This window comes from Euprymna scolopes, chromosome 17 (assembly GCF_053919585.1).
Source record: "Euprymna scolopes isolate OS-2025 chromosome 17, ASM5391958v1, whole genome shotgun sequence".
Lineage (NCBI taxonomy): Eukaryota > Metazoa > Mollusca > Cephalopoda > Sepiida > Sepiolidae > Euprymna > Euprymna scolopes.
This window is the reverse complement of record NC_136498.1, coordinates 16,498,680-16,511,616: the sequence shown is the minus strand read 5'-3', so window position 1 is coordinate 16,511,616 and position 12,937 is coordinate 16,498,680. Positions and strand designations below refer to the sequence as shown.

Below are 12,937 nucleotides of genomic sequence, written 5' to 3'. Positions count from 1 at the left end.
ATTTCTGGTACAAACCCTGCTAGCATGTCTATCTGAGTATATATATTTTGAATAAATATTAGCAATTAATTTTATATGTAGAGATACTTTTGTGCTTATGTAATCATCAATGTAGGAAGTGATAACTATTGCTGGTCAGCAGATTCAAACCCAGTCACAAAGTTACTCTTTACTCCATAGGCTAACATTCTACCTCAAGGCCATTGGCAATTAACATACGGATTGAGGGAAATTGAGTGTCTGTAAATTCCAATTCAGCCAGCATACATAGTAAACAGTCAGAGTATTCAACGACCAGAACTTGGAATATTACATTTGTGCAAAATTTGGCTGGTTTTTTTTTTTTTTTTTTTTTTTTTTTTTTTCTTAATTCTCTAAAGAGGCTTCAACTTTAATTTGGTGAAAGGGTTTCATAACTAATATTTTTTTTAAACATTAAAATTATTTTGATAATTATGGACACTAGTGTTTCATGCTTACATGTAGGAAGTGATAATATACATACATCAACCTGTAGAAAAATCAGAAACAATAGAATACAGTCATTTGCGGCTCATCTTGAGTGACCCTTTGGACATCCAGAAACAAATGTAAGTATGTTTTGATATGGTAAAGATTAGCTATTAAAATTCAATTCCAGTTGCTGCTTTGCAAACGGGAAGAATAGTGTATTCCGATTGATTGTTGTAATATTAAGTTATATAAAATATGATTATTCACAAACATGTTTTAGCGTTTTTACTAGTGTTGGGACGATTCCTAATTTTTATACGATTCCGATTCCGATTCCAGGAAAATATTGATTAACGATTCCGATACCAAGTACGATTCCGATTCCGATTCCTAGGGAATTTATTGTTTTGAAATATACCAGGTAGTTTTATACTTATAGTCGGTAGTTCCCAAATATGTTCCCTAACTTTGGAAGAGATATTTTATGTCTACACTGTCGTGTTTTGGATTAAATAAAATTATTATATAGCAAACTAAACGGAAAAATTAGCAAAATTTATTCTAGAGAAAATTTATTTTACTTAATTGGAATACAGAAAAAAAAACTCAAAGAAAATAGAATTTATCCTTCAGAGAAAAAACAAATAAAATAGAATTTATATAACAGAACAAAAACAAGAAAATTAGAGAATAAATACACACGATTCATTATTTTGGTCCTCATAATTAACAGATTTAATGAATTCAATAAAAAAAAATATAGCCGAAGAGAAAGAAAATATATACTAATTAAATATAAAAAAGATAAATATTTAATTTAATAATTTATAAATTACTGTACACATAGATTCGAAAAAGTTGTCAAAAAAACAAATATATAACAAACAAATATTATCAAAGGCAAGATAAGTTACTTTTCTACCAAACCGGATACATTTTTTTTGTTTTTATTCAATGTAACATGTTTATTCAGCTCGAAAAACATGCAGTGTTTACCGATGTATTGGAAAATTCAAAATGGCGCCCGACACTCTCTTTAACATGGTAAGTTCGGGAAAAGGTGTTATAAATAATAAACTAGACAAAATACTATTAAAAAAAACACCGAATATATATCAAAATATGTCACGGTAACATATATTGAGCGAGTTTCTAGCAGTATTTTGTATAGTTTATTATTTATAACATCTTTTCCCAAACTTACCGTGTTAAAGAGAGTCTCGGGCGCCATTTTGAATTTTCCAATACATCGGTAAACACTGTGTGCTTTTCGAGCTGAATAAACATGTTACATTGAATAAAAACCCGAAAAATATATCCAGTTAGGTAGAAAAATAACTTATCTTGCTTTTGATAACATTTATTTCTTATATATTTGTTTTTTGACAACTTTTTCGAATCTATGTGTACAGTAATACAAACCCAACTTTTTTTTTTTTTTTTTTTTTTTTTTACAGTGTTCACCACTTATCAAGGCCCGGAAGCCACTCAGGGATAAGGGTTATTGCAAGTACATTACGTTAGTGAGGAGATTTGATGAAGTGTTTACTTAAGGGGGCGGTTCATTAGGATTTGTTAACATTAGACTTGAAGACATCCAAGTTGTAGTCCGGAGGGAAGCAGGCAGACGGAACAGAGTTCCACAGGTGTGCAGTTCTAAGAAAGAAGCTTTGTTCATGAAATCCGCGTTTTGATTTAGGCACAGATACAAAGTGGGGGAAATTTTTCACAGTGGATTCAGCTAGACGGGTGTTTTTCGTGAAAGATTGGCGAGGGGGGGACCAGGGATTGGAGTTCTGACGAGCACCTGCCATGAAAATAACGATAAAACAAGGATAGGCTCGCAACGTCTCTTCTGTGGGAGAGGGGTTGCAGGGTAGAGAAAAGGGCATCCCCCACTAAACCACGAAGTCTATTTTGTACTCTGTCAAGGCATGATAGGCTGTTTTTGGCAGCTCCTGCCCAGATATAAGTCCTTAGTAAAATTCTATTTATAAATACTTTTTAAAATGAAATTATTTAATTAATCATAAATATTATTTAGACATAAAAATTAACTGATTACAAAACCTTTTAAAAATATATATATTAATTTCTTTTTCGTTCGGCAAAGAACTGCGCAAAACACTTTTAATTTTCAATTTAAAATTCTAGAAAAAAGATTATATTATTCTGCTTTTAATATAATCAAATTCAGGGTTTTATCTTTCTGGAGAAAAAAAAATAATGGATTTTATTTCAATGAAATTAAAAAAAAAAACTTGACTGAATTGAATTAATTACCCTTAAATTAACGAAGGGGTTATTTAATAACTTTAGGTTTGGAAGAGATAGGTATGGGGTCGATTTTTTTGAAACTTCAAAAGAAACCGACTACTGTCAAAGCTTTGCGAAATAATACAACGTGATCAATTTCATTTTAGAGATATTTCTTTCAAAAGCCTTCTTTTAAAAAAAGAAAAAAAAAGTATATTGTTCTATTAAACCTTTTACTGTTTAAATAATTTGACTTTGCTCGTTTTATTTTAAGAAAATATAAGTTGAAAAAGCATTTTCATTTACTCGCAATGTAGAGCCCTGCATACTTCTTTTCAAGTTAACTCTTTTGTAGTTTTGATTACAATAGATCTGAATGAATGAACCTTGTAAGGGAGGGGCACTAAGCATTGCCCTGTTAATAATGAATTTCTTTGGTTTCTTTTTATTTCTCTCTTGCGGTTAGAAATATCAGGAATTTTTTTTTCTTTTTTTCAACATCAGACTAAAAGAATCGTAATGAAGGAATCGGAAAATTAAGGTATTTTTTAACGATGCGATTCCGATTCCGATACCTCCCAAAATACACGATTAACGATTCCGATTCCGATTAATCGTCCCACCACTAGTTTTTACGACTCATTAGTATGACTTGAAGCCCCAATCACAGAGGCTGCAGTTGAGAACCTTTACTGTTAGGTCACAGTCTGACTTGACATAAAGAACATTTTATCGCACTTACATGTTTTTGCTTTCGTTGTTGTTTTGTTAGTGATGACAGCTAAATATTCAACTAGCTTGCGTGTGTTCTGTCATTTTTACAACTCCTCAGCGTGGTTGACTTCAGTGAGATTCTAAAGCCCTAACCATAGAGGCTGCAGTCAGTAGGCATTACTGTCATTATTGGCAGAAAACTAACAAAAGCGAAAACAAATGATTTGACTGAATAATAGAAAAGTGTTTCTAAATCACTTTTATGGTTCTGTTTTGTTTTAGTCAAACAAACTAAAGTTTAGGACAAGAAAACAGATTTTGGTGTCTAAAAAATAAAAAGACCTGAAAATACATAATGGGGGTGGCATAGTTCAAATCCATTAACAGTTTCATACGGATTTAAAAGATTTTTTTGGTTAAGAAATGGATTTTCTTAATTCAAACAAATATGAGTGTTGAAAGTATCAATATTTTTCAATGTCTTAAAACGATATATTTATACATTCTGTATAAAAATTGAGCTATGAGTTTAATATTTTACTCTTGCAATTTTTGCCATCTTTCTGTCTATTCTCCTTTATGATTTCTTTTCTGGTTACCCGCTTGGTCTTTTGACCACCCCCCCCTTCTCTCCTTAGCAGATTTTGACCTAGCCTGTTGCATGGATTTGATTTAATATTGTTACCCTTTCTCTTTCGCTTACTACCCAGGTAAAAAAAAGCTATGATCCGCAGTTTTATGAGCCACTGGTGTTTTTCTACGACCTTTTTTTTTTTTTTTTTTTTTTTTTTTTTTTTTTTTTATGTATCGGTATTATCAAAAATGAAAATCATCACAGTTAATATTCTGGTACTATGATAGTCTTGCAAATATCATTTTATAAGATTATTATATTACATCTAGAAGACAAAAAATGCTGTTGTTAAAAATGTTAAAATATGAATTTGCTAAAGATTTGTTTTGTAAAATAAGTCAATTGACATGTTAGCCTCCTTTTTTTTTTTTTTTTAAACAATCCTTTTTCACTCTTTGTAAAGAAGTCAGCTATTCTAATCTTTTAATAGTTGAAAAAAAGTGAGTCATCCAAATTTTAAAGCATTTAAATTGTCAGATATAAAGTCTTTTTTTCTGGTTTTAAAATTCTTAGCAAATCTTCATGTATTTAAATTAACATTTTTGGAAAACCTCCAATAAGAGCAATTACAAAAATCAAAATTCTTAGTTTTCCAAGATTGCGAGTTCTTAAAATTCGAAACCAAAAATCCTGGGTAAAAAGTTTTGATTGAAATTTCTTTTCCTTTTTTTTATGTTTATTTTGTTTTTAATATTTCTGAGAAGTTACATATTGTTATTTACATGTTTTGTCATTTTTTTTTTCCTTGTCTTCGTTGTGGTAATTTTCACACCCTTTTGGCTGTTATCTGACCAGCTTCAGATGCCTTTTTCTTTTTTTAATGATAGTTGATAACCTGGGAATTTTAAACTGGACTCTATATTCAATCCATTTGTAGCTAGATTGCTCTCGATCATTGAGTTCGATCCCTACTGAAAGAACTGAATCAAAAAGATTAACAGGCACTAAATGTGGAAAAAGCATGAAATGCAAATGATGACTATGGTTCTATATATAATTTTAAAAATAAACAAGTCATCCACAAAAAATTTTATTTGTTTTATTTTTTTTAACTTAATTGTATCCATTTTAATTCTTATTCAATAAATTATTTTTTTAATAAATTTTCTCAGTTATTGTTTGGTTGTTGCCAGTTTTGAAATTTTTTGACCATTATACACTTAGGCCTTCTTCACATGCCTGTTTTTGTTGTATTTCTGCAAATTTTAAACTGAATCCTTTATCCAATTCACTGAAGGAACTTAAATAATTAACTAGTGTCATTCTTCAGCATCTAAGACTTCTTGTATGTATTTTTAGGCAATATATACATTATTTGTTTTTATTTTTATTTACAAAAAATAAATACAAATAATTAATCGATTGTTTATTGAAATTGAAAAATTGAAACCTTTATTATTCCTGATATTCATAAATGACCTTCCTGATAAAATTGTTTCTGAGATGGGCATATTTGCTGATGACACTACACTCTATAATAGGCATAATATCCAAGACAATGGGGAAACCCTAGAAGTGAAATGAGGACAAAAATGGATGGTAACGTTCAATACTGCCAAGACTAAGCTTGGGAATAATTGCAAGAAACCTTCTCAACCTCCAATAGCTATGACTGAAGACACATTACCTGAAAGTTCCTCGTTCAAACTCCTCAGCTTAACGTTCACAGGGAACATGAGTTGGAACAGATACCTCGAGGGTATTGTCAAGGCTGCTACAAGGAAGGTAGGCTTTCTCTGCTGTGCTAGAAAGTTATTTAGGCCTGAAAGTATTCTGTACCTCTACAAGGCCACCATTCACCCATGGATGGAGTATTGTTATCACATTTGGGTTGGTGCATCTACTACTAGTCTCTCACTTATAGATGATTCAAAAGAGAATCATCAACCTAATAGGTTCCGAACTTCATCTAAGCTTCAACCTCTGTCCCATAGATGAAATGTTGCATCCCTCTGCCTGTTTTACAAGTATTTTAGTGGTGGACATAAATACCTCCGACAAAACCATCTCAGTAGAGATCTCTAGATGTTAGAAAGCCTTCTACTCTAATAGTTTCTTTCCCAGAACTGCTAAACTTCTCGGTTCCTGCTTCCCCAACTGTATTGATATGCAGAAGTTAAAGTGTAATGTTGCTGCTCAATCCCCTACATAGTATCCTTGCAATTTTTGTCTCTAATAGTAGCCTCTACATCAAAGTAGCATTGTGCCTTGTTTGGGATGAAAATGTAAAAAAAGAAATTCTGTTTTAATTTTAATAAAGCATGTAACCAAAGATGCTATGCCTCTGCACAAATGACAAAATGTGTTACAAAAACTTTATTTTTATATTTTATTAAGAAAAAAAAGTCTATTTTGTTTTAAAAAACATGCATTCAAAAATTTCACAATTCTGTATGTTATGAAAAAAAACAAAAAAACTTTTCGATCCGGTCTAGAAATTACATTTTTCTGCCTCTGTTATGCACTCTCCAAATGTTCTAACTGAAAACCAAAAAAAGTTGTACCTACACACAAGTGTCAGAGTTTTTGAATCCTATGAAATGTGCACTTTAGTTCCTTTGAAAAAATGAGATCTCTAAAAGGTATGGAACACAAAAGAGAACTGTCTGCCTCAGTGGATTAAATAAAGTGTTCAGTTATAAATTACCATTGTGAAAATGCTGACCACTAAGATGTGGAAAACAGTTTAAAACATGTAAACAATGTTTTTTTTTTTTTTTTTTTTTTCTTAATTCTTTGGCTGTTTAAAAAAAAAAAAAAAGATAATCACATTTTTATTTGAATTTAAAACATTTTAATGATTTTAAACTCTTACAAGTTTGTTCAACCTTTAAAATAAATCTCTATTTTCTTTTCAATAATTGCAAGTGCAGATGTGATACTTAAGGATCCAGTCCGTCCTGGAGATTATTTGTTTTATCCACTGCTCTCTCTCTTTAATGTCTTGAGACAAATGATTGTTTCTTTTGTTTTTTGTTTTCATATGAAAATATTACCAGCCTTTTACTATAAATTTATTTTAAAAATAACACCAGTTTTATTATTTATGTATGACAAATGCCTCCTGCTGATTATCTATTCGTGTGATGTTTAGGCATGACAAATAGATCCTGATTTTTTTCCAGACTTGGGGGGGAGATATATATATATATATATATTGATTTAGACAAATTGGCATGCTATTTTTATTCTTTTTCAGACTGAAAAGAATTCAATAGTTTGTTGATGTACGTAATTTATATTGCTAATTTTTGGATAAGCATTTACTATTAAAAACGAAAAGCAAACATTATCAAAAACATTCATGATTTTAAAAAAGTAAAATATTTCTTTTAACTTGAAAACATTTTTTTATGTTTTACTCATAGTCTCACACACACACACACGGTGAAGTTATTTAAAGAACAAAGTTATGTTTTTCTTTATTTACTTCGTAATTAACTTAACTAAGGTTCTTATTAACCTAACAAAGGTTATTAATTAAACCAGCAAGTAAAACATTAAAAAAATATAAAGTTAAAAGAAGTATTTTACTTGTTCTTGACAAGAATATCAAGTTGTGCGAATAACGTGCCTAATATCACATGAATGGATAATTAGCAGGAGTAATTTATTGTGCCTTAACTTATCGTACACAAATGGTAAAACCTAAAAGACACAAACTTGTTTAGTGTCTTTTTTTTTTTTTTTTTTTTGTAATCAGCTGATTTTTATTTATCTAAAATATACTTGCTCTGTTTTGAGCTCTACTCTCCAACTGTAAATTTTTTATTTATTTATTTTTTTTTGTGTATGTGTGCAGTGATGTGAGTTCTCCACTTTTTATCAGAATTCTGCATTTTTTTTAATGTAGAAAAAGTGGATTTCTACTTAAATTATTAGAGCCCCTCATGGATGCAAATTTTTAAAAATCAATATTTGCTTTTTCTTTCAATCAGAAAAAGTTGATTATTCTTTCTTATAGCAGTTCTCTTTAAAAACTGAAAATATTAATTTTGCTGTGAAGGCTAAGACTTTGGGCAATTTATAAAATGAATAAGAGTTAGATGATTTCTGTTTCATCAAACAATGACATCCTGTCTCTTTTCCCACCACAAGTATACTCAGTGTTGTTCTCTTAATTTTGACAATCTTAGTTGAAACTGATTGGAATGGTTTAGGAACAATATTATTTTCGGTCTTACCTTCTTTACAAACATAAAGGGGACCATGATGTGAACCCAACCTCCCACCCTCCACTGGATTTTAGCATTTTTGCATTTGGCTACTTGCATCCATGTTGGCGGAGATTGAAAACCTAAGTGTGCTAAGCTTGAATCCAGTTTATTCACCTAAAATCACTTGACCTTGTGCGTAACCTTCCCTGGGGAGGAGGTAAATAAACACTCACATTCCTGCTTAAGAAGACAAATGGATAACAAACACACATCATTCAGTTGGCATTTCCAGACCAAAGAGACATTATTGTTGATTGGTACATTATTGCTCACTGCTCCTAAATCAATATCCCAGTTCCTTGTTTTATTCAAATCTCTTTAGATTAACACTTCTAGAATTGTGGATTTCGGAACTTCTGAAGAGCTTTCGCTAATGGCACCAATGTTAAATTGGTCATCTTATCCCTCGATTCCTCTTTCTGTCTACTCTCAGTACAAAGAGGCGGTCTCGCAGTCGTAGCCGACAGAAGTCTCCAGTGAAAAAAAAGTATGTCTCTCCGTCTCCACCCAAACTAACACGAGAATGTTCGCTTCCTCTGAAGGATGAAGACAAAGATTCTTCTCCTGAGCGTAAATCTAGGTAGGTATTTTTCAACCCTCCATTTTTAATTTTTTTTTAGATACAGCTTCATGTTTTTTTTTTTTTTTTTTTTTTTTTCATCACCTCCTTCCCCCCCCCCTTTTTTTTTGCACCAACTGTTTAGGTAGGTATTTCCCTACATTTTTTTTTCTCTCCTCAGAGATATCACCACATTAACGTTTCACTTTTCCTTTCCTCACTCCCCAATCTGTGCATTCTCAATTTTGTTTGGTTTCTCCCCCTAATTCCTTTGCTCTAATTTTTAGTTAACTCTGTAGTAATTTAATGTATCTGCACACATACTAAATGTCTTGCACTTTGTTTCTGCATTCCTTTCATAAAATGTTTTGGGTTGTTTGTATTTTTTCTTTTTTTGCTTTTCTGTTTTCTCATTTTGTGTTTTCTTTTGTTTTGTTTTTTCTGTTTTTTTTTTTCTGTTTTTTCTTTTCTTTTTTTTCTAGTTTTCTATTTCCTATTTTTTTTGTTTTGTTTCTGTTATTTCCTGTTTGTTTTTTTGTTACTTTTCTTTTTCTTGTATTTATTTTGTTTATTTTGTTTTCTTATCAGTTTTTTTATTTCTTTTTTTTTTTTCCTTATCTCTTTTCCCCAATTTTTCTATTTTTTCCATTCTATTTTTTCACATGTTCCCCCCCCCCCATTTCTATTTTTTCCTTTTTCACCTTTTTTTTTTTCAATTTTCGAGGATAATGTTTATTTTAGTCTCATACTTTTTCCAATCTATTTTTTTTCTATTTTATTTCTATTTTTTTCCATTTCTGTTTTCTCTATTTTTCTATTTTTGGGGATAATGTTTATTTTAGTCTTTTTATATTTTTTCCATTCTTTTTTCTCTCATCTTTTCTCTTTTCAGTTTTCTTTTTCTGTCTCTTATTTTTGAGGATGATGTTTATTTTAGTCTCTTATATTTTTTCCATTCTATTTTCTCTTTTCTTTTTCTATTTTCTCTTTTCTTTTTCTATTTTCTCTTTTCTTTTTCTATTTTCTCTTTTTTTCTATTTTCTCTTTTCTTTTTCTATTTTCTCTTTTCTTTTTCTATTTTCTCTTTTTTTCTATTTTCTCTTTTCTTTTTCTATTTTCTCTCTTTTTCTATTTTCTCTTTTCTTTTTCTATTTTCTCTCTTTTTCTATTTTCTCTCTTTTTCTATTTTCTCTCTTTTTCTATTTTCTTTTTCTATTTTCTTTTTCTATTTTCTCTCTTTTTCTATTTTCTCTCTTTTTCTATTTTCTCTCTTTTTCTATTTTCTCTCTTTTTCTATTTTCTCTCTTTTTCTATTTTCTCTTTTCTTTTTCTATTTTCTCTCTTTTTCTATTTTCTCTCTTTTTCTATTTTCTCTCTTTTTCTATTTTCTCTCTTTTTCTATTTTCTCTCTTTTTCTATTTTCTCTCTTTTTCTATTTTCTCTCTTTTTCTATTTTCTCTCTTTTTCTATTTTCTCTCTTTTTCTATTTTCTCTTTTTCTATTTTCCCTTTTTCTATTTTCTTTTTATTTTCTCTTTGCTATTTTCTCTTTCTCATTTTTCTATTTTCTCTTTTTTTTCTCATTTTTCTATTTTCTCTTTTTTTTCTCATTTTTCTATTTTCTCTTTTTTTTCTCTTTTTCTCATTTTTCTATTTTCTCTATTTTCTCTTTTTTTTCTCTTTTCTCTATTTTCTCTTTTCTCTATTTTCTCTTTTCTCTATTTTCTCTTTTCTCTATTTTCTCTTTTCTCTATTTTCTCTTTTCTCTATTTTCTCTCCTCTATTTTTTCTCTCCTCTATTTTTTCTCTATTTTTTCTCTCCTCTATTTTTTCTCTCTTGTGACTTTTCTCTCTTCTCTTTTCTCTCTTCTCTCTTTTCTCTCTTCTCTCTTTTCTCTCTTCTCTCTTCTCTCTTTTCTCTCTTCTCTCTTTTCTCTCTTCTATCTTTTCTATCTTTTCTCTCTTGTGACTTTTCTCTCTTCTATCTTTTCTATCTTTTCTCTCTTGTGACTTTTCTCTCTTCTATCTTTTCTATCTTTTCTCTCTTGTGACTTTTCTCTCTTCTATCTTTTCTTCTATTTTTTGCTATTTTCTTTTTTTCTCTATTTTCTAATAAACACTATTATATGAGTAAGTTGTTTTAACAATGAAAGTCTCAGAAAAAAAATGATTTTAATTATTTAATAAAATTATATTATTTGGTTTTCTTAATTTTCAAATTAAAACTTTTAATATATTTTCAAAGATGGCATCAAGTTTCTCTGATATAATTTATGAACAGTCAGATTTTAAGTGTCGTGTTAACAAGAAGTTGTATCTCTTTTTTTTTTTTTTTTTTTTTTTTTTCTTTTTTTTTTTTTTTGTCTCTCACCATGGCTTAGGCAAGATAAAACCCTGGACTCCATCTTTTACAGTATATGCATGTTTACGGACTCAAACATATTTTGTATTCTTGTTTTTCATAACTCTTTCCAGACCATGTTTGTTGTGTATTGGTGTAATGTTTGAATAGAATTGAATTGGTGAGGAAGAAGTTTGTCTTTTTTACCTAAACTTAGTAAAAAATTTTCTCCATATCCAACAAGACAAGATGAAGATTTATGGACTACAAAATGGCAATCCTGATATTTTCTATCTTTATATATATATATATATATATATATATATATATATATATTCTTTATCAGTGCCATATGTTACAATCACTCTTATAGGGTTCTTCTTATGCTTTTGTGTTCAATAAATTTTTAAAAGAAGCAAATTTATTATCTGTTTCTTTTAAAATTAATGATGGAATTCCATTAGAAAAATAACTATTTTTTTCTATAAAAAAATTCTTCTAGTAAATATTCTATTGGATGATTTTTATGATTTTTAAAATTTTTACTAATTTCAACATTACACATAATTATATAAAAGTGTTTTCACTTCTGATGCAATTTATTTCATTTTAGATGTCTAATTATAATGCAAAAGTACCATTATTTGTTAGCAATTTGATTAGGGTTTGATATTTGGTTTGATTACGGTTTTGATATGTCGTTTGATTACGGTTTTGATATGTCGTTTGATTACGGTTTTGATATGTCGTTTGATTACGGTTTTGATATGTCGTTTGATTACGGTTTTGATATGTCGTTTGATTACGGTTTTGATATGTCGTTTGATTATGGTTGGATTAGGTTTTGATATCTTTTTATGTAAAAACTAAAGTTATCTGTTTTTCATTTTGAATCTTTTATTTTGCTTTCTTTTAGTATTGAAAAGAAAAAAATGAAGCAACCACAGATGTTTTGATAATGTTTACCATTTTTTTACCAAAATCATTCTTTTTCTCCTTTCTAAATTGATGCTGTCTGTTTGCATTTTTATTTAACTCGCATGTTTGAAAAACACATTAAAATTTTTGTTCGTTGGCCAAATTGTTTTCTGCAAAAAACTGTTGTAATTGTCTCTTGTCTCAGTATTTTCTCAACCTTTTTGTGTGTTTTTATTTGATATTCAGTTTTTTATGAATTTATTTTTATTAAATGGACTATGGGATACTTTTTCCTAGTTTTGTCTTTTTCTAAAAATTTATGTATAGTATAAATAATTCCCTTATTTACTCGCTCTTATTCCATTTTTTTTCTTCAACTTTTTTTATGCCTTTCATTTCCAGTACCTATTTTTTTGTATATATAACGAAACAGTACTCTATGTGGATGACTATATATATATATATATATATATATATATATATATATATATATTTATAATTAATTTTTTTTTTTTTTCTTGTATGTATTGATATTCATATTGGTCCCCTGATTTATTGGAGAGGTACCTAGGTTTTCAGTGGCGTTCGTTAGTCCGGACTATTGTCAGATAACCGTCCATTAGTTTTTTCTGAAATTTTGCCACAAATTGTATTTCATTAAATAGATGTGCACAGTGAAAGTTTTTTTTGACACATTTTTCCCCATAAATTTTGAGCCATCCATTAGATTTGTTTTAAACTTGGCCAAAATCTGGAGCCCATTGTTCTTAATACAAATCCAGTATGGGTGACCCTGGCAAAATTCTGATTCACATCCCCGGGGACTTTCAGTGCTAAAAACGCCTC

The 12,937-nt window shown here is 29.3% G+C and overlaps 1 protein-coding gene across 4 annotated transcripts in view; it reads left to right on the top strand.

Moving 5' to 3' along the window:
- The window catches only part of LOC145296694 (uncharacterized), an 80,602-nt gene that overhangs the window by 41,774 nt on the left and 25,891 nt on the right, over window positions 1-12,937 (top strand). For 2 of the 4 annotated variants that reach the window (XM_080142663.1, XM_080142662.1), the window contains one exon: window positions 8,708-8,854. The exons of the other annotated variants lie outside the window; for them this stretch is intronic. In XM_080142663.1, the coding sequence (XP_079998789.1) occupies window positions 8,708-8,854 (147 nt within the window). The remainder of the gene's footprint in view (window positions 1-8,707; window positions 8,855-12,937) is intronic. 4 annotated transcript variants of the gene reach the window in all.